The following is a 21452-nucleotide window of genomic DNA, read 5'->3' on the forward strand; positions in this document are numbered from 1 at the left end:
TTCCCTTCTCTAGGGGATCTTCCCGACTCAGGGATCAAACCCAGGTCTCTCGCATTGCAGGCAGATTCTTTACTGTCTGAGCCATCAGGGAAGCCCCCCCATTTGTCAATATTTCTTTTTTTAAAAAATTATTTCATTGAAGTATAGTTGATTTATAATATTGTATTAATTTCTACTGTACAGCAAAGTGACTCAGTTCAGTTCAGTTCAGTTCAGTTCAGTTCAGTCGCTCAGTTGTGTCTGACTCTTTGCAACCCCATGAATCACAGCACGCCAGGCCTCCCTGTCCATCACAAACTCCCGGAGTTTACTCAAACTCATGCCCATCAAGTCGGTGATGCCATCCAGCCATCTCATCCTCTGTCGTCCCCTTCTCAATTATGCATATATACATATTCATTTTCATTATGGTTTATCACAGAATATTGAATATATTTCCCTGTGTTATACAGTGGGCCTTGCTGTTTATCCATCCCATATATAATTGTTTGACCTGCTAACCCCAAACTCGCAGTCCTTCCCTCCCCCACCTCCCTTCCCCCTTGGCAGCCACAAGTCTATTCTCTATGTCTGTGAGTCTGTTTCTGTTTCATAGATAAGTTCTTTTGTATCATATTTTAGGTTCCTCATATAAGTGATATCACATGATATTTGCCTTTGTCTGATTTGTCTTGGCTATTGGAAGTCGTGCTGTAGTGAACTTAGGGGTGCATGTACCTTTTTGAATTATAGTTTTCTCTAGATATATGCCCGAGAATGGGATTGCTAGTTCATATGGTAGCTCTATTTTTAGTGTTTTGAGGAATCTTCATACTGTTCTCCATAATGGCTCTACCAATTTACATTCCCAACAACAGTGTAGGAGGGTTCCTTTTTCTCCACATCCTCTCCAGCATTTGTTATTTGTAGACTTTTTAATGATGGCCTTTTTGTCATTTGTCGATACTTCAGAATTCAGTTATTATCTAAAATTTTGGATTTCTGGTTTTCTTTTTTAAAAAAAAAAGGGGGAAAGAAGATCTGACCACAAAGAGCTTCCACTCCTGAGCAAGCAGCCGTGGCCCCTGCAGACAGGGGTCTGCACCGCAGTTCTCCACAGCCCCCACCACTCCCTATCGCCTCACACTAGGGGTCATTCATCCTCATGTTTGCCTTGTGTTTTTAGGAAGGCAGTAAAATGCTGCTTGTTCTTTTCTAGGGTAGGAGAATGACATATCCACTAAGAGGGACTTTCGGAAAAGAAATGAAGATAAAGATGTTTCTTTTTGGAAGAATAGTCTCGCTTGTTTATTATGTATGCAAGCTCCCAGATGGTCTCATGAATTTATATAAGCTGCCTCTCTGAGGGCAATGGTGTTTGTGGTCTCTGACTCAGAGGAGTCCATGTCCTGAAGCAAACTCCAGGTTTTTCTGGGCATTTCTAAATCTAGCCACTGGTGGGGAAGGAAGGGCATAGCTAGGGCACGCCACGCCTTCCTGAGACTGGAGCTGCAGGGGGGGCGGGGGGGCACCTGCTTTCACCGGAGCCCCTCCCCGTCTCTCAGGGCCCATGTCCACTCTGGGCCAATGGTTAGAGGATTGCCTGGGCTGCAGTCACCTGAGGCCACGCCCCCTGCTCTGGCTGCCAGGGAGGGCACAGAGTGGGTGTGGGGTGGAACCTAATTACAAGGCAGCCCTGGGGCTGGTGAACTGTCCCCTCTCTGAGCTGTATTTGTGGTCCTGGTGGGTGTATCAGAGACAGGCTGGGCCAAGATTTAGTTGGTGCTGACAGAGGGCTCAGTTCACCATCAGGAAGTGATGTCTCCAAGTGTGCACATCACTTACTCTGATGAGTACCTACTGTATACAGCACTGTCTCTAAGCAGTGGCCCCATTCTGTCTCTTGGTCAGCAGAACACTTGGTCCATCCAACACTCTGCATGGCTTTGGGCAAGCGCCTTCTCTGAACCTCAGCTTACCTGCCTGTGACATGAGTGGGGACCCTCTCCTTGTGGAGTTGTAGTTGGGAGTCAGATGCATCTCAGCCCTGAGAACTGAACTCCAAGCACCCAGTTGTGAGAACTGAGTTCCGAGCACCCAGCCCAAGTACTGAGCTCCAAGCACTGAGTCATGAGTACTGAGCTCTGAGCACCCAGCCCCAGGCACTCAGGCTGACTGAGGCTGCAGTGATGTCAGCAGGCACCCACCTGGGATGTGGCCGGTGGAGCCATGTCAGAGAGGAGTAGGCAGGGGACTGGGGTCCCCTGAGCCTGGGGACCCCAGACCTCCCTATATGGCAGTGTCGGAGCATGTGTCCCAGCATCACCCTTCTCCTTTCATTCTTTGAAAGGACAGCAGGGTCCTGTGCTCTGGGCACAGAGTTGGGACTACTGTTTCCCTGTTAGTGGGGGTCCTATGGGAGGAGGGAGCTGCAAAGTCTCCTGTTTTGCCCTTTTCTCTCCCAGGGTGTAATGCCTCACCCTGTGGGTTTCCACAGAAGGGGGCTGTCCTAAACGCCTTTCTCTTATGGATCCAGAAAGTCCCCCTACATCACTCCTCAGTTCCCTGGTCTGTTTAGTTATGTAGCCAAAGGGGGAGCTGACAGGCTCCCACTGGGTCCTGGCTCATCCTCTGGGCTCTGATTTGCACGCCTGCTCTCTGTGCGTGTGTGTCAGTCGCTCAGTCGTGTCCGACTCTTTGCGACCCCATGAACTGCAGCCCATCAGGCTCCTCTGTCCTTGGGATTCTCCGGGCAAGAATACTGGAGTGGGTAGCCATTCTCTTCTCCAGGACATCTTCCAAACCGGGGATCGAACCCAGGTGTCCTGCATTGCAGGCAGATTCTTGACCATCTGAACCACCAGGGAAGCCCGCCTGCTCTCTCCTTTTTGTTAACTCACCAGCCAAGCCCTTCCAGGCTGTGTGTGGACCAGCAACTTCCTCTTCTGACCCTGCACCCTCCATGGAGCCCGAGAGCCTGGGATGGTGCTGAGCTGGGCACTGGGGACCTGCGGAGAGTGCCTCCCTTCTCCCTGCTCCCCTCCCCTGCCTCTCCCATCTCTCCCTCCTCCCTCCCACTCCCATCTCTCCCCCTCCTCCCTCCTCCCCTCCCCTACCCACTCCCATCTCTCTCCATCCTCCCCTCCCCTGCCTCTCCCATCTCTCTCCCTCCTCCCCTCCCCACTCCCCGCCCCTCCCATCTCTCTCCCTCCCTCCTCCCCTACCCACTCCCATCTCTCTCCCTCCTCCCTCCCTCCAGGGCTCCCGGGGCCCTTTCCTTGAGTCCTCACCTTGCTGCCCCTGGGGTGGGCATGCTGGCTGAGCTCTGGGGCTGGGCCACTGCCTGTCACACCTCTCTCCCCCCGAGAACCCCAGGTATGCAGGCACTGGGCCCACCTAGGGAAGAGTTGCAGGAGGAGGAATCAGACATTCAGGGAGCTCAGCTTGTCCGTGAGCCTGACCCTGCCATCCTGGGGACAGTGCCTCACTGTGGGGTCAGCATCCCCTCCTGGAAAATTTAATTATCCTGCTGTCCTTCAACCAGACCCAGGCTACTACCTTAGAGGAAAAGCAACCCTTGCTTTATTTATCCTAGACTCTTCTGAGAAACCTCTGCTCTGGAGCTGCAGGGGAAGCTGACAGTGGGATCCCGAGGGCTCCTGTCTCCGAACCCCCCTCAGGAGAGAGAGCTCGCTCCCTGGGGGGAAGGGGTGGTGAGGGTAGTGGCGAGGAGTGAGGATGCAGGGGTTGAGTCAGGGTGGAGCCGGGGGCATCTCCATCTCGAGGTACAACGACTGCTCTGCCGCCCACCTGCCAGATGGAGGTGGGGGAGGGAGAGACACAGAAGGCAGGGCGGAGAGGCCCCGGGCTCTGCAGCCGTTCACGTTGGTCAGCTCTGGGCTGGAGGGCTGAGCTGGGGACTGAAGTGCGTTCTGACCCAGATCGGGTGCACTGTGCATTTTTTGTCATAAACATGATGGATCTCCGCGTGGTGATGGGAAAGGAGACCCTCTTGGAGAAATTACCTCCCCCCATGTCAGGGGTGAGGGGCCCTGAAGGAGTTCGAGGGTTCCTTGCAGGACTGAGACGAAGCCAGGGCCAATTTCTCAGGCTATGGTTGGTGGAAAGATGCTACGCTACTTGGGAAAATGCTATAAATAGCACAGAAAGTGGAGGTGAACACGTGGGCCCTATCCCCTCTCGTGTCTCCCAGCCCCCTACCCAGAGCAGGGCTGACTCTGTCACCTCAGAGACAGTCCCCGTGTCACCCTCTGTTCCTTAAACACAGGATTGTGTGCTGTAAAAGCCATTTTGTGCTTTTGAGAGACATATCAGTACATCCTGGTGACTGCTTCATCTCTGTCTATGCGGACCTGCCTCATTCATTTTCACCACTGGGTACCCCCCTTCCCCTGCCCCCAACCCCGGGATTTCTCTAGGCCTCTGTGGACCCACGTCAGGTGACAACAGTCTTTGGCTGCTGCAAACAATAAATATCTGTGAGCAGACACCCTTCCCGTCACTGCAAGTGCGTCTGTAGGACAAATCACCGCAGTAGACTTGCTGGGTAGAGCAGCCCAAGGTTTGAACTTCCTGTTGGTGCTTGAAGCCACCATTTATGGGGAGGCCTGCTCCAGCCCCGCCTCTGTGCAGAGCGCGTCGGGGTGGCTGGTGTGTGGGCTTCATGTCACCCCATCGTCCACATGCCTCCGGCAACAGTTGCTCTGTGCGCTTTGCAATTTCCGTCTTGAGTTCCCCCCCATCCCCACCCCCACGTGTAAAGCTGGAGCTCACACCGCTTCCAGTTAGCATCTTGGGAGCTGGCAGCCTCCCAGCCATGCTGGCAGGCTCAGGGGCAGAGGCATGGGCTCCCTGACTCCCACGGCCCAGCTGCCCAGGGCTGGATGCAGGAGAGATCCAATCCCCAGGACCCTAGGCATGTCTGGATCCTGGGCCTTTGCTCTCAGACCCACCCCTTCCCCTGCTGGACTCAATATCCTAGGGCTGACCAGTGCTGGCTGCCTCTTGGGGCTCTGGTAGGAGATGGGAGGGGTGAGGCCAAGTGCCATCCTTTCTCCCGGAGCCTCAGGCAGCTTTCCTGGCAATGGCCTTGTCTCTGCAGCCTCCTGCTGGCAGCTCCTCTGGCCCGTGGCCCTGGCTTCCCCAGGTGACCTTTGACCAGGGCAGGTGGCTTCCGGCTGTGATTAATTAATACCTGGGTCACACCATCATTCCTGTGGCATCTCTGTTCCCCTTTGCAAACATTGCCCTGAATTAAATTTCTCTCTTTTTTTTTGAAAGGCTAAAGTAGTTATTATCTTCCCAGTCAGCCTCAGACTGGTACATAGTGGTATGACTGAGTGGAGATGGTTAAGACAGCCCCAGGGGCCTGGTCTGGGTACTCTTCTGATGAGGTGACTAGCCTAAGGAAGGCAGGTCGTTTACATCTTTTTAAAGACATAGGACCCAAGTCTTCATGCATCCGGTGGGGAGAAACCCCACCGATGCACCCCTCTAGGCCACGATGGTACCCCTCAAGCAGCCAAGAAACTTGGGGCTCTGGTCTCATCTCCACCACTGGAACGTAGTGAAAGTCAAGCCACCTGCAGTCTGGACTCCGCGCAGAGGGTGTTTTTAGTGAAACCCACAGCTGGTTAAGCCCAGGGACTGTTGTCAAATCTCCGCTGCCCAGTGAGCCACATGCCCCTCCTGCCAGGGCTGAAGGAAGGCACGCGCTTTAGCCAGGGTCAGAGCAGACCAGGGGAAGGGTAGGCTCCAGCAGAGCCTGGGTCCCAGCAGAAGGGAGACCAGAAGGCAGGATGGAGGTGGCCTTGCAAAAAGCTGGGGGTGGGGTGGTGGAGGCAGGGGAAACTGACAGAACACAGGGTCCAGGAGAGTGAGGGGCTGAGAGCATCTGCATTCAGGCTGACCCAGCGAGTGGGCTGCACACTCTCCGATTGTCCCCACTTGTCCTTCACTCTGCTCGGCCACAGGTTCCCTTGACAACTGGCTTCCTGCCGAGCCCAGCCAGTGAGAGGCAGGCATGGAGTTAAACCCGGCTGCTCTCTGTTCAGATGCTCCTATGCCGCCCATGGCCCCTCCGTGGTCCCTGCTCCCGCTGTACCACTCTCCCCCCTTGACCCCAGCTCAGGGGGCAGACCTGTGGTGTTTCCAGCTCTGCCAGTGGCCCTGGCTCTGCTCACATCACCCCCTCCCATTGTCCTTCCCACCCTACAAGGGTAGGGTTCTTGCTGTGGCTGTTCTCTGGGGACCCTCACCATCATCTCCTTTTCCAGGGGTTCCCATACTTTGTCACCCACTTCCTATGTTCAGTCCCCTCCTTTGAATTCCTGGGAAGGCCTTTCTTTCCTGTGTGGACCCTCCTGAAAGAGTGAGTGAGTAGGTGGTGAGGCAGAGATGCTGGCGGGATGGAGCACTGGGGGCTTTGCAGACCCGGGCAGGAACGAGGATTTCATTCTGGGTGCAAGGGTGCCCAGGACGTGGGTGAGCTCAGACCCACATCTGCTGAGTGGAGACTTGGCTGAAGATGGGGTGCAGTGGGGGAGCAGCGAGGCAGTCCAAGAAGTAGAGCAGGTTAAGACAGAGGCTCTGGAAACTGAGGATAAGGAGAGATATATGCCTACGTGTTAGCAGAGGAGCCAACAGGACTGGGTGGGGATGAGCTCTGAGGGGAGAGGGAGGACCCGGAATGACTCTCACGTCTAGGTCCCCCCTCCTGTCCCCCACAATCACCTCTAGCGAGGCCTCTGATTATTTCCATCAAAGCCTGATCAAGCTCAGAACTTATTTATTCACTCATGCATTTATCAGTATCTGTTTGTGCCTTTGTTCATTATCTGCTTTCCCTACTGCAGGTTAAGCCCCAGGCTTGGCACTCAGCGGGTGCCACTTAATACATGTTTGCTTTCTGCCGATAGGGGTCCAGGCCATCTGGGGGCAGTCCAGTACTGCCTCACCAGCTGTGCAGTGATGGGCAGTCACATTTATTCAACATGAGAACCAGGATGCCCACTCAGCCTCCTTTGCTGGTTTGGTGCCTGTATACAGTAGATGCCAATAAAGGCACTTCTGTTCTCCCCATCTTAACCATCCAGTCTGCTGTGAATGCTTCACGGCCCCAGGTGAATCTGATCTTTGGTTCATCTCTCGAACATCTAGAGTTTGCCAGTCCTTGTCAGATGCTGGGGATCTGGACAGGAGCAAGACAGACAACCCTTGTCTCCATGGACCTCACCATTAGAGTGCACCCTGCTTCCGACCCAGGAGGTCCTCTCCTGTCCTCTCTTTCTGCTTCCAGTTGCATGTTGGGGCCAGTGTGAAGCCCACTTTCCCTCCTATCCAACTTCACAAGGCACAAGCTGTTGGCAGCTTACAGTGGAGCCATGTTTAACACAAGTTCACTTAACACACTGGCAAACCAGTGCACTGAACATGTGTTAAAGTTATCAAGCTCTTATATAAGAGAGGGGGAGTAAACCCTTCAGGCAAGCAGAATCTCTCAGATTATCCCAACACCAACACACACACCACTCTGCTCTGTGGATTTGACAGCTGTTTTAAACCAGAAAAATCTGAAGACCCCAGCTTCTGCGGGCAGGTCCCTCCTGTGGTCTGCCTCAGTGTTACTCAGACCACTGTGCTGAAGAATGATGAGGTTACCTGCACAGACCATGGTTTGTAGGGAACCTGAGAGGTTTTCAAAGGTCCTTCTGATCACCTCTCATTTTCCCCTCATAGGCTTGCTTTATCATGCAAGTGCCATGTAAAGTATGACCTTCTGATATATTAATAGCTTGCCTTATGCTTTGTATGAGCATTTTGAGACTGGCTAACCAGGATGATAGCTCTGCTCAAGGGAGGGGCTTTATCTCATTTTTAAAGTGTTCCCTATTGTGGTTGGCTTAAAGCTGGCTTTGGTTGGTTTGGTAAAAGTTGTGATGAAGAGTTGGTTGACGGTGAGTTTTGATTAATGATAAGGTTGGTTGATGGGTTGAATTGGTTGATAATAGAGTTGGCTGATGGTGGGGTTGATTGACAGTGGGATTGGTTGATGGTGAGATTAGTTGATGGTGGGGTTGGTTGCTGGTGAGATTGACAGATGATGTGGGGTTGGTTGATGGTGTAGGATTGGTTGATAATAAAGTTGTTGATGGTGAGGTTGATTGATAGTGAGGTTGGCTGATGGTGGGGTGGGTTGATGGTTGAATTGGTTGATAATAGGGTTGGTTGAGGGCTTCTGTGGCAACTCAGATGGTAAAAAATTTTACTGCAATGCAGGAGACCCAGGTTCGATCCCTGGGTCAGGAAGATCCCCTGGAGAAGGGAATGGCTACCCACTTCATGATTATTGCCTGGAGAATTCCATGGACAGAAGAGCCTGGTTGCAAGGAATTCTTTGCATGGGGTTGTAAAGAATCAGAGTGAGCAAGTAACACTTGAGCTTTTTCACAGGGCTGGTTGACGGTGAGGCCACTGGGCATACGGCACAGGACTGGGTAGCTGTGGGTATGAGGCGAGGGCTGGACGCCCATTTGTCAGAAGCACTAGGCAGTGCCTGTGTGCAGAAGGCAGGTAAAGATTTCAGTGAGTGTGGCTGGCCAGGTATAGCCCTCACATCTGGAAGCTTTTATGCTGTGCAGTGAACCTCACATGAGCCCACAGGAAGCTCACTAGAGCTCTGTGAATCGAGGAGGTAAAGTTTCATTATTTCTCTAAGAGGTATACACACAATGATGTACATTAAATACATCTTTTATGGTGAATCAGTGGGGGAGTCAGGGGAAGAGACTCGAGGATTCTTTCTACCCTGAAACCTTCAGCAAATGAACCCTCATTCTCAGCAGTACCTGCTGTTCTCAGAGCTGTGGGTGATCAGGCAGCGGAAGTTTCAGGAACGTGATCTCTGTCCTCAAAGAGCCCCCCATCTCTCTGGGAGAGAGAAGACTCCCCCCATGAAATGTGACCGGTGTCAGAGAGTGGGATGCTCGCACTGTGGGGATGGGAGATGTTTGGGTAGTAGAGTGATGAACAGAGAGGGAGACGAGCTGAGACCTCAGGATGCAGAGGAATCCACGCGCACAAGTTGTGCTCCGGGGCCAGACCAAGGAGGGGACTTCCCAGTGGCAATGGAGTGAGCATGTCACCAGAGCCAGCCTACCTTGTTGATACAAACATGCGGCTATGTTTCATTTGCTGGCATTTCCACTGGTCATTTAAGTTAATTTCAATTTAGTGAGTGCTGCCGAGGTCGACCTTAGTTTCCAAGAACAGCTGATGGCCTGCTGATGTCTATAAACTCTGGTAACCAACACTTCACACCTTCTCTAGGCAAGGATCATTGTAACGGTGACAAGACACTTTTAATGTCTTATGAGACATCAAGGAAAGATGATATATGCAGTATAATGTTAGTGATTCCTCTTTGGGTTTTCATTTCTGTTTCTCAAAAGCATCACTTGAAGTAACGGCACTTCCAAAGACGTACTCTCTTACCCTCCCCCAAAGAGTTTGAGAAATGCCAAGTTTGACACAGCTCTCTCTCTCTCAATATATATATTCACCTGTAGGATTTCTCAGAAGCCTTAGATTGCTTATATTCACCAAAAAATCTTTAAAGGCAGATAGAGAGTGCAACTTTTCTGAAACTTATCTAAAACCAGAAGCGTCATTTCACAGAAGACCAGTGACAACATCTCACAGGAATTAGAGTGTTGAGTGATACCGTGTGGGAGCGTGGCTCCAGGAATATATTTCCGTTTGCCTTCCTAGGGGATCTGATGACTCGGAGCACTGTGTGTTCCATCTGCAGATGGGGAAGTTTAGGATCCAAGATCTTGGGATGTTGCTGAGAAGGAAGGCTGCTGGAGGAACCCACTAGTGGCCCCACCCGCCTAGGAAGCTTGCTGTGCTGCAAAGATAGGAGTTACTCACAAGGGCCCTGCCTTGACATCTAGGGCTGCTGGGTCCAGGCTTCGGCCTCCCCCGCCTCCCTTCAGCCAGAGATCTGAAATGTTTCCTGACCCCTGGGGATGATTGAGTGACTCAGATCTGAAGGAAGTAGACCCCATTAAGTGATGAGTCCTCAGGCACAGACCTGCTGGCTCCCAAATTGTTCCTTGTGATCCACTTACGTTTCCTGGTGGGGCCTCCTGTGCCTGTAGCATTTCCCTCATCCTGGCCAACAGCCCTTTTACAGATCTCAAGTTTTTCCTCCTTTTGTTCCTGGTTAGGTCCCAGGTGGCTCAGTGGTAAAGAATCTGCCTGCCAATGCAGGAGATGCAGGTTCATTCCCTGGGTTGGAAAGATTCTCTGGAGGAGGGCATGGCAACCCACTCCAGTATTCTTGCCTGGAGAATCCCCATGGACAGAGAGCCTGGTTGGCTACTGTTCATGGGGTCACAAAGAGTCACGTGACTGAAGTGACTTAGCATGTATGCTCAGGTCCCAAAGAATAGGGAAGAAGGTGGTTTAGCTGGAGGTCAAGGTTCTGGCTGTCCTTGATGTCCAAGGCTGGACACAGATGCAGAACGAACTCCAAAGACCAGGCTGGGTCTCTGATGCTGGTGGAGGAGACATGAGCCCCAGGAGGAAGTGCACTGCAGCGACTTCTGTGGGAAGCTGGTCTTCCAGTTGTGTGGCTTAGGGAGCACGGAGTTTCTTGGATCCCAGGTTCAAATGTGTGTGACCTTGAGATGCTAGCTCCTGGAGTCTTGGATTGGTCTCTTATGTGAGCTGTGGTTTCTATCACCATCCTTTGTGACTTTGCATCCACTTAATCCACTGAGTTTGTTTATGCTCTATTTGACATCAGGGATAATAGCAAACTGAGCATTTGACATGTGTAAATTCATTCCTAGGTCATTGGCTGGGGACAAGGGCACGTTGCGACTTGAACCAGGGCTTATGGGTCAGGCTCTTAAGCAAACACTACATCTCCTGGGCAGCTGTGGATGTCACGTTCTAGACAGGGAGGCACGGAGCAGGCAGGCTGAATGGGAATGGGTGGGAGAGGGGTAGGCAGTAGAGGCACAGAGACTGATGGTGGAGGAATCTGAGTGATTGGTGGAGCCCTTTGGCGCATCTGAAATGTACAGAACCAAGGGCCAACATCAAAGGACTCGCCCTCTTGATGGCAACAGCGGGGCATCTGGCAGAGGCAGGGACTGGCGGTCATCACCAACTCAGAACGGCCTGATGACTACCTGGTGCTCAACTGTGCATTAGCCCGGGACCCTTTCCAGCCGGAACCCTCCGGCCCCCGCACCACCCCCCGCCCCCAATCAGGCTCGGGCGGCACAGACTGGGCTCGGCCAGTCCCCCTGTAGGACCTAGACTAGATGGCTGACCACCTCCGCTCTGCTTCCCGCACAGCTCACGCGCGGACACCAGGTGGCGCTCTCGTCCATCAGCTACATCGGTTGCTCGCTGTCCGTGCTCTGCCTGGCCATCACGCTGGTCACCTTCGCCGTGCTCTCGTGAGTCATCTTCTGCCCTGCCCCGGGGCCTCCGAGGTTGGGCAGCTTCGTGCGAATGTCAGTGCCACCCCTGCCTACCTCGATTTCCCTTCTGGCACTTGTACTGGAGTCGGGGGCTGGGGCGGCAAATGCGGGCCTCTGTTTAGATTCTGCACAAGGTGTGTGACAGGGGGGTGGTTGTTCCTCAAGTACCTTTTGTCTTGAAATCTGGGGTGTGGGGGGCCTGTGGGGTGCTGGAAAAGACAGAGGAGAGAGGAGGGGCTGTCGAATTGGAAGGCACCTGGCTTGAGCTAAGCTGGAAAGTTCTGGAAAGTTCCCCAGCCCAAAGGGCTTTCTGACCTTTGACCAGGAAAGAGCCAGAAGAGGACCACCCCCCTCCCCCGACCCAAAATATTATCAAAGCAGCCAGATCCTTGTGGGGCTGGGCTTCGGGAAGCCCCAGGGGTAAGAACCCTGGAGGGCCCCTTCTGGCTGAAGTCACATCAGTCTGGTCAGAACTTGAGGGGATCCCTCCAATCCCCACCACCGAGGGTATACTGGCAGCTAAGTTTGCCCAAGGACTGGGACAGAAAAATAAGATTAGAGCCGAGAGTCTGGGCAGTCAGCCGGGAAGATGGGTTTGCACGCTCCCCTCAGGGCTGTTGGACCTCCGAGGACGGCGTGTTACTCACACCTGGATGGGCCTCAGTCTCGAGGGGTGCTCAGGTGCTTCCTCGGCTCACGGGGTTCCTCCTGGAAGTTGGCACCCCTCCTCACCTGCCCTGTTCCCTGAGGACACCGGTCACCTGGGTGACTCTGTCTAGGGGCGTCCCTGGTTTGGTTGGTCTGGGGGCTGCAGCCACAATGGCAGGGGAGGCTGTTAGCTTCCCAGGCCCCTGCTGCAGCCCACCAGGGACCTGGGCACTCTGGGGGGCGGAGCAGGGGTTCCCACTGTACACAGGAACTTCTGGTGGGATCTGAGCCAGGTGAGAGGAGATGGAGGTGGGTTTGGAGGGGCCCCAGTGTTACGCTCAGGATATTCCTGCTTTGATTCTCTTGTTCCTCAACTATTTGCTCAGCAAGTCCAAACCCATCACCCCCCCACTCCAACCCACTCAGGCCTATAGTCACCTCTGAGGACTCAGTTGCACCCAAGATGGTAAAAGCGTGCCTGATTGGGGGTGGGGGTGGGGAAGCAGATGACAAGTGAGGATGCGAAGGTCTGAACACACACCTCCACAGCCGTCTGAGCCCTGAGGACAGTTCAGAGAGGAAGTGGGGCTCCCTCAGGCTCAGGAAGTTCTCTCCGAGGGGAGACCTGGGGAGGGACTTTACTGCAGAGTAATAGCTGGTACAAAGACCCCGAGGATGGAGCGGGCTGGGGATCTTGGAGAACCAGAAAAGAGGGTCTGTGATCAGAGGAAGGAAAGAGCTGAGTCTGAGTGATGGGCAAGGGTCAGGTCCTGCAGGGCCTGTGGAATGAGCTGGGTCATTTCCAAGAGTAATAGGGAGCCATTGAGGGTTCATAACCAGAAATGGCAGCACCCAGGCAGGCTTATTAAGACCTCCTTGGTGGTCCTTGGAGGAGCAGTAGGGGGCAGCCACAGCTGAGCTGGTGCCTCTCTGCCCCCAGCTCGGTCAGCACTATCCGGAACCAGCGTTACCACATCCACGCCAACCTGTCCTGCGCCGTCCTGGTGGCCCAGGTTCTGCTGCTCATCAGCTTCCGCTTCGAGCCCGGCACGGTGAGTGGGTCCCCTGGGTCCTGATGTGTCCACAGTGGGCCTCCCTCCCATCCCCTCCTCCTTCCACCAGGGGGACATCAGCAGGGGTGGCACCTGCTGGTTTCAACTCGGAATTCAGACCATCAGATAGCCAGGCTGTGGCTCCTCTGGGAGAGACAGGGAAGATGACTGGCGTGAACTGGCCTTCCTGCTCACATCAGTCTTGGTAATGAAGACAGGTACAGCCCTGACTCCGTGCTGGGTGCTGTGCTGAGGGCTTACATAGATCCACTCAGTTAATCCTCATAACAAGCCCAGGAAGTGATGCCACAGAGGCAGGATTGAGGCACAGAGGGTTACAGTGACTCGCCCAGGTAAGTGCCGACCAAAGTCTGACCTTGTTCAGTCTTGCTGCAGACACTGCTCTCCATTTCTGCTCTGACCGCACACAGCCACACCCCTCCTCTGCCTGCCCAGGGCAGGTGCTATCCACAAAGGGACTGTGAAGACCTAGATCCACATTTCTGTACCCTTTGAATCAGGTAGGGAATTCTCCGGGGAACTAGGAGGTCTTAGATCTCACAGAAAGTCAAATCCTGAGATCAGAATGACCCAAGCTTCGGTGATGTGGGTTATAAGCCTGGTTGATGGGAAGAAGAAGCAGAGATGGGCTTGCTGTACACTAGGACAGAAGGAGAACTGAGCAGTATGAATCAGTGGTCCTGGGATACAATCACACTTGGCTAAAGGAAGATGAACTCTTTATCCCCCTAAGTGAGGGTTAGCAGAGCCTCTTATCCTCATACCCAGCAGGGTTCTCAGTCCACCTGCCTGTCCTGGAGCTTCTGCCTAAGGAGAGATCCACTCTCCTCTGCTCACAGGTTTAGGGGTTCATCCAAGCATCTAAGAAGTTCTTGGCTGTGCCATGGACAGATGAGCCTGCACCAGCCTCATTCTCTCCTACTGAATGCCTTTCAAACTCCACTGTGGATCATCACATGGGATTTTCTTAAAATGTAGATTCGGGTTCAGCAGGATCTAGAGTTCCTGTTTCCATCCTGCATCTGGGTGATGCTGATGCTGTTGGCCCAAGTCACACTGAGAGGAGTGAACTCCCATGGTGTGATGGCAGTAGGAGGGGAAGTGGTCCAGGCATTCATGGTCCAGATGGTGATCTTAGGGGCTGGGAGCCTTCTCCCTCTCAGAGCCCATGTATCTGAAATCCCAGGCAGGGCTCCAATGGGTGGATCTGCTTGAGTGGTCCACCCACTGGATGACCTCTGAGACAGACAGGAAAGGTGACTGTGGTGGCTGGTCTCATCAGAGCCTCTGTGTGTGTATAGGGGGCAAAGGTGGTCCCCAGACGAAAGGGGAAGCTGGTCCTAAAAGACACAGAGCCATGAGTACTGGGACCACAAAAATAATAGATATGTCCCATATTTATATCTAACTTTGACAGAGCCTGATGACAAGAAACACAGCATTTTAGCAACTTGTTCCTTTTTCTTCCCCTAAGAAGTAACTGTCCAGGGGCCTTGGGAGGACAGGACATAGAGCCCCCACAGAGATGGTTGTTCTTGTTTTCATCTTTGTTTTCCTCCCCGACTCCTGGTTCCCTGGCCCTTTGATCTGAGCTTAGGGATGGGTGGCTGTGAATTTACAGAGAGCATAGGGGCTGGGGGGCGGGGGGCGGTGTGCGAAATTTCTGATCAAGGTCCTGGGGAGAATCTGAGGCCACATGGCTGAGCCTGAAGCTGTGGCCATGACACCAGGAGCAGGAGGGACCAGGTGCCCCATGATGCTCTGAACAGAGGAGAGGAGCACACCTGCCCTGGCCGGCTAGTCAGAGAGAAGGCAGGTGGGCCTTCTGGATGTCAGTGCCCCGAAGAGCCAAGAAAAGCAGGCATGACAGGTAGTTTGTACATGTCTGTGTGTTACACACCTGTTTGAGAGTAAACTCCAGGGAAGCGGCTGTGTCACTCAGGCCGTTCAGCTCCAGGTAGGTAACCAACATCTTGAAGTGGAGAACTAAAACAGACACGTCACATGCTGATTTCTCTCTTCCCCTCAACTCCATTCCCCTCATACACTGCTCTGCAGCACCTCCCCGCTCCAGAGCCAAGGTTACTTCATAAGCTCCAGGCTAGGGGCCTTAGGTCCGGAGCTATGAGGGAAACCCACTTGCTGATGGCTCCGCCCACTGTGGAGCGCTGGCCATCTACCTGGCCAGTCACATGCCAGCCCTGAACCAATCCTGTGGCAGGGATGGGGATAAGTTATGCTGATTGGCTGGGCCAATCCCCTGCCCTCTCATGAACCAATCACTGTGCCTGGGAAGGGTTCTGATTGGCTACTGCTTGAGTCACGTGCTCCACTCAAATCACACCCCCCCCCCTCCCCGCCCCCGGAAAAGCAAAATGAGACTCTCCAGAAAGAAATGAAGCCACGTGACCATAGGGCACGCCCCAGAAAATCTGTGGAGGGAGGTTGAGACAACAGCAAACACCCGCTGCGCACACCCTGAGAGAACTTATTTTCTATGCGTCGCTTTGCTCCTAGGCCCCGTGCCAGGTGATGGCCATGCTCCTGCACTACTTCTTCCTGAGCGCCTTTGCGTGGATGCTGGTAGAAGGGTTGCATCTCTACAGCATGGTGATCAAGGTCTTTGGCTCAGAAGATAGCAAGCACCGCTACTACTATGGGATAGGATGGGGTAGGTGGGGATGGGATGGGGAGGTGGGGATGGAATGGGGCCGGGGGCAGAGGTGGGTTGCAATTTCATCTTCACGTGAAACACCTTGAGGAAGCCAGGTGCTCTTAGTCTTGAACTTCCCCACACTCTTTTTCAAAAAAGTCAGTTCCCATGGGGAGTGCTTTGGAGTGTTCTATTCTAATGGTCGGCTTCCCTTCTGTCTAGGAAAGGTCTCAGAGGCATGCTCCTGAGCCAGTGCGGGAACAGTGGCCTGCTTCTCTTGGATTGACACCCAGCTTTAGTATGGGGCGCTGCGCAGGGGAGGCAGCCTCTAATGCCACAGTGTATGGGTGCCCTGGGGGTAGGGCGGTCGGGTCCCTGTGTTCCCAGCCAGTCACACCCTGAGTAGACTCTGTAGACTGCGGGTTGTCGGGTTGTCATTGGAGGCAGAAAGGAATTCCCCCATCTCTGGGTTGCTGTTACCTGGAATAGAGTTTTTGCACCGTGGCGTTAAGGAGAATGAGATATGCAGGCAGTCTGCCCCAGGGAGGTATTGTGGCTTTGGATTGGGCCCCGGGGGAGGGAGTCTGTCTTGTTAGCCATGCCTGCCTGGAGTGGAGCAGATTGTAGCCCAGGTGTCCTAGTCTCTCTGTTTTACTGTCTATTTTTAGTAGGTTTTCTTGAATAAATTCTTCTTAATTTGCAGCAATCCCTTAGGAACATTTACAGAGACTTTATACATGCTTGTGTTTTTTGAAAAGCTAACTTTCATCAGTTATGGTGGTCCTTTATCCTGGGAGTTACCTTCCCATCGACGTGACTCCTTTGTTGAACTTCTTCCTTGCCCATCTCGAGGTGGAGCCCCAGAACATAGGAGACCCTGCTTCCTGTCAGAGTAATGGACACCTGGCATTCTTGCGTTTGCTATAAAGCATTAGTCCATCATCAGGGACCTGCTACTCCTTTCTAGTTTTCTTGCAATAGATTTAATTTTCACAGTTCTCGTGGTGCAGGGAGCAGACAAACATTTTATTTTGTGCTTTGAGCTGGCTAATGAAATGGGGAGAGAGGAGACTCATGGGCCTCACTCAAGCATGACCGTCTCCTTCCATCCTGCTGTGACTCCCTGAAAGAGGCGGGTTGCTCCTGCCTCTGACTTCTGTCTTCATTTAGTAAGTATTTACAGGATGATGTGTGATCAACCACCTGTGATGACTAGTTTTTTTATGGAAATGGCCATACAGTTTAGATTTGTGTGTACGTGTGCATGCACGCACGTGCACGTGCACACATACACACCCCATAGCCACACAAGGACGGTTGAAATGAATTAAGTCTGGAATTTGTCTCTGCAGTGACAGGAGCCATCTATGCTGGTTCAGGGTAGAGGTGGGGGTCACAATCCAATCCAGCCATGAAGGATGGTTTCTTTAGCCTGCAATGTATTAGAGGAAAACAATGAAATATTTGCTGATATATAAAAATGGAGAAGTTTTACATAAAATTATGGGGTTCTTTTGAGAAATGAGGAGATCTGGAAACCCTGAGTTTCCATTCCTACTTGACAGCAGTGGCTGTGACTGTGTGGTTTCTGGTCCCAGTGTCTTCCCTGTGGGTGTTCTTAGGCCTGCACAGCCTCCATCAGAGACTCCTTGCAAATAGAGGGCTGGGATGGGTTCCAGCAGGCCTGCACCTCTGTCTCCATTCTGCATCCCCTTAACTGATTTCATCAGGGCTCAGAACTGCATCCTTCCTTCAGATTGGTTAGACTTAGCTCTGGGCCTGAGTACATACAGTCTGCCGGTGGCTGGACTTTCTCTACCTGCAGTTATTAACTAGGAGGGAGCCAGAGGCTGACCCAGGGCCCTGGGAGGTCACACTATAGGAAGGATCCCCCAGAGAGAGGCCACTTCCCTAGCAATTTTCAGCCTGCTCTTACAGCGACCTTCAAACGGTATCATTTTTTGAAACTCAAGGATTGTGGTTTTAGCTGACTTGGAATTGGAGGTGTCCCATGAGCAACCTACCCGAGGTTTTGCCATATGTCAGGCCCTATGCTTGAACTTGTAAAGTGGGTGAAATGTAATCTCTGTCCTCAAGGAGTCCACCTGGGAACTGGGAGAGGAGGTGAGTGATAAACAATTGAGTGTTTGTTTACGTGTTGGTGCAGGAGACATGAATCTCTGACCACAAATTCAGAAGTGGTCAGAGAAACGATCATAAACTCGGAAGCGAAAGAAATGCGGCTTGCTTCATTTTTCTCTGTTATGACTTCATTTCTTTTGTGAGTGTCCACTCATCTAGGCTTCCCTGGTGATTCAGATGGTAAAGAATCTGCCTGCAGTGCAGGAGATCCCAGGTTTGATCCCTGGGTTGGGAAGATCTCCTGGAGGAGGGCATGGCAACCCACTCCAGTATTCTTGCCTGGAGAATCCCATGGACAGAGGAGCCTGGTATGCTATAGTCCATAGGGTGGCAAAAAGTCGGACATGATTGAGTAACTAAGACTTTAACTTTCACTCATCTAGGGTTGAAAACTTCATTGTAGTTCATTTTAGACCCTGCCTTTCTCTGAAATCATGCTGGTGTCCCAGGGAAGTAACATAGTACCAAGATCTTGGGAGGTGTGTGAGTCAGGACAGGCTAGATCATGCTGCCATAACAAGCTGCTTCCAACTCACATCGGTTGAAAACAGCAACATTTATCTCCTGTGTACACTGTGTGTCCTCAGTGGGCTGGTGGCCGCAGAGGGTCTCTGCTCAGGGTAGTCCCTCAGCAGCCCAGGGTGATGGGGAAGTTGCTGCCTTGAGCCATAGCTGGTTGCTGTGAGAGAGAAGATGGTCCGGGTGGATATCACCCTGGAAATTAAACACTTAACTGATAGAGACATGTGTCCCTTCTGTTCACAACTCACTGCCCAGAAGGAGTCGATGATCCAACAGCTTTGGATATGGAAGTGCAAACCTCTCACGTGCCCAGAGCGAGGCATCCAGAATACCGCCTCAGTGACTTCTACCAGAGGGTGGACCACTTGTCTCCTGGCATTGTTATCTCTCTGCCCCTTTCTGCTGAGACATCCCTGCCCCTGTGTTGGATTTCATATTATCCATCCTCTCCATGTGTTGCTATGTGTGTCCAAGTTAATATTTCATAGCAATGCTCCTTATGGTCACTCCTTACATCACCCCTCCCCACTTCCCTGGATCTTAGGAGGCAACAGCCAATGTGGTTACTCTGAAAGGTCACCACATTCCAAAGAGAACACTTCTTTCTTTAAAAGATTTATTTATTTACTTATTTTTGGCTTTCCTGGGTCTTTTTTTGCTGTGTGGGCTTTTCTCTAGTTGCAGAGAGTGGGGACTACTCTCTAGTTCTGGTGCATGGGCTTCTCATTGCAGCGGCTTCTCCTGTTTCAGAGCACAAGCTATAGGGCACATGGGCTCAGTAGCTGCGGCTCCCAAGTTCCAGAGCACAGGCTCAATAGTTGTGGTGGACGGGCTTAGTTGCGCCATGGCATGTGGGCTCTTCCTGGACCAGGGATTGAACCCATGTCTCCTGCATTGGCAGGTGGATTCTTTACCACTGAGCCACCAGGGAAGTCCAAAGTAAGCACTTCTTGAGCTCCATATGGTTAATTAACATCCAGAGGACAGGGCCAGAGGGACTTCAAGTTGTTTGCAGAAGCAGGTCACGTGTCTGCATGGGTTACTGAGGTGTGAATTTCAGATGATGGCAACAGTGGAAAAGACATCTGAGTTTGTTAGTAATAGTGGAGATTATTGTACAGAGATGGGCTTTGTACATCAGTGCCTCCTTGATCACGTCCATGGCCTCAGCTCGTGTGGTCCTCACAGTAGCCTGATGTCGCCTCCATTTCCAGAGTGAGAACCTGGCGACCCAGAGAGGTTCAGCTGAGCCCTTGAGGCTGCTCAGCTGGTCCAGGGTGGCCCTGGGGATAGAACCATGTGTCATTTGGCTCCAAAGCCCAAGCTGTTCCTGCTGGCTGATGTCTGCATCCTGCTCCCACGCTTCTCTTCCTGCTGCCTGTGAATTTTCCTTCTTAACAACACCCTCACCTGATCCCTGTGGCTTCTGCAGCATGTTTCAGAGAAAGCAGAGAGTGGAGCTTGCCCTCTTTTCAGACCTTTCTGGTCACCTTTCGTGGCCTGTCCTCTGCAGGACACAGAGGATGGTGCTGGGGAAGCCATGACCAAGGACTGTCAGTGTTGCTTTGGGGATCGTGGGAGAAACACATCACAATGCAGTTGTGAAGGCAGAAAAAGAAGCTTTGACTCTTCCATTTAAATTTGGGCAGTAAAGAGATGACAGCCTCTGACTTGGGCCCCTGCCATGGCCAGGATCAGCGGAGAGAGGTGTGGCGGCTCCAGGTGAAGCCTCAACCACTGACTTTGAAAATCCATCCTCTCTGGCCCCTCCAGTTCTTCCTGCCTTTCAGAACCCACCCAAACGGGGCCCTGGGGCCTCTGCAGGGCCCCATGTGCACCTGCCAGGCTGTCCTGTGGACCCAGTGTTCCTGCAGGGCCTACTTCTCCTGCACCCCGAGGCTTGGGCTTCCTTGGGAAGATGGGAGCGGGGGGACCTTGGTGTGTCATGCCAAGGTCCATTACCATCTCAGGTCCCGTGTATTCCTCCCACCCCAAGTGAGCCAGACAGTGGGGGTTCCCTGTGACATCTGAGGAAACTGAGGCTCTCAGTGAGTGGGCAGCAGGGTGGGGGCCTGGTCCCAGGTCCCCGCTTGTCTCCTGTAACTCTGGGTCCATCAAGGCAGGAGGCCTGCAGCCAGTGGCTCCAATATCTGGAAAGGCTTTGGCTTCTAGGAGGTCGTGCATACAGGTGGGGAACCCAGTGTGGTAGCAGGTCAGAGGTGAGAGGCACATCTCCTCCTGGCCCCAACACCTCTCCCCAGAGGCTGCTTTTCTCCTGTGAGAGCCTGACGACTGTCTTGTGCAGACGTCCTGTGATGCAGACTATTTTGACATCAAGACAAAGTGTTTCAGAGATGGGATGATTCTCCAGAAACCCCTTTTCAAGATAATTTAAAATTGATCCTCAGAAGGGCAGGCGTGGGACTGACCGAGCCACCAGACATCCCAGGAGGGCTGTGGCCTTGAGGTGCCCAGGCCTGGAGTGAGTGGAGGTGGGGGGGAGAGGAGCAGGTTTCCCTCTGGGTCCTGGAACAGGTCTCCCATGGGTGGGACAGACTCAGCTCGGGGGCGGCCGACAGAGAGCCACTTGTATTCCCCCACCCTTTTTTCCTCGGAATCTGCCAAGTGCAGTTTCCTGGTCAGGAGCCCTTTCTCCTGGAGGGGAGGGTCAGTGGGTGGAAGGGACCCCTTGCTGTCTCTCCCCCGTCCCCTCTTGGCAGGGAAGCAGAGGGAGACCCTGTGCTCACGGCACTGATCAGTCAGAGGCCCTGGGTATGCACGGCCGCTTTCTGAGCAGCCAGAAGCAGTTTTCAGATATAGAATAGATTCATAACGGATCTGCCCTAAAATGCACATGTGTGTTATCTCTTTGTTTAGACTCTTAAGTCCTTGGAGCCTAGAGGCTGTTCTGTGCCC

The 21452-nt window shown here is 52.8% G+C and overlaps 1 protein-coding gene across 2 annotated transcripts in view; it reads left to right on the forward strand.

Moving 5' to 3' along the window:
- ADGRD1 (adhesion G protein-coupled receptor D1) overlaps positions 1 to 21452 on the forward strand; it is a 174403-nt gene that overhangs the window by 128163 nt on the left and 24788 nt on the right. For both annotated transcript variants that reach the window (XM_061142133.1, XM_061142134.1), the window contains 3 exons: positions 11371 to 11474; positions 13087 to 13198; positions 15737 to 15890. In XM_061142133.1, the coding sequence (XP_060998116.1) occupies positions 11371 to 11474; positions 13087 to 13198; positions 15737 to 15890 (370 nt within the window). The remainder of the gene's footprint in view (positions 1 to 11370; positions 11475 to 13086; positions 13199 to 15736; positions 15891 to 21452) is intronic.

Source organism: Dama dama, chromosome 5, assembly GCF_033118175.1.
Source record: "Dama dama isolate Ldn47 chromosome 5, ASM3311817v1, whole genome shotgun sequence".
NCBI lineage: Eukaryota > Metazoa > Chordata > Mammalia > Artiodactyla > Cervidae > Dama > Dama dama.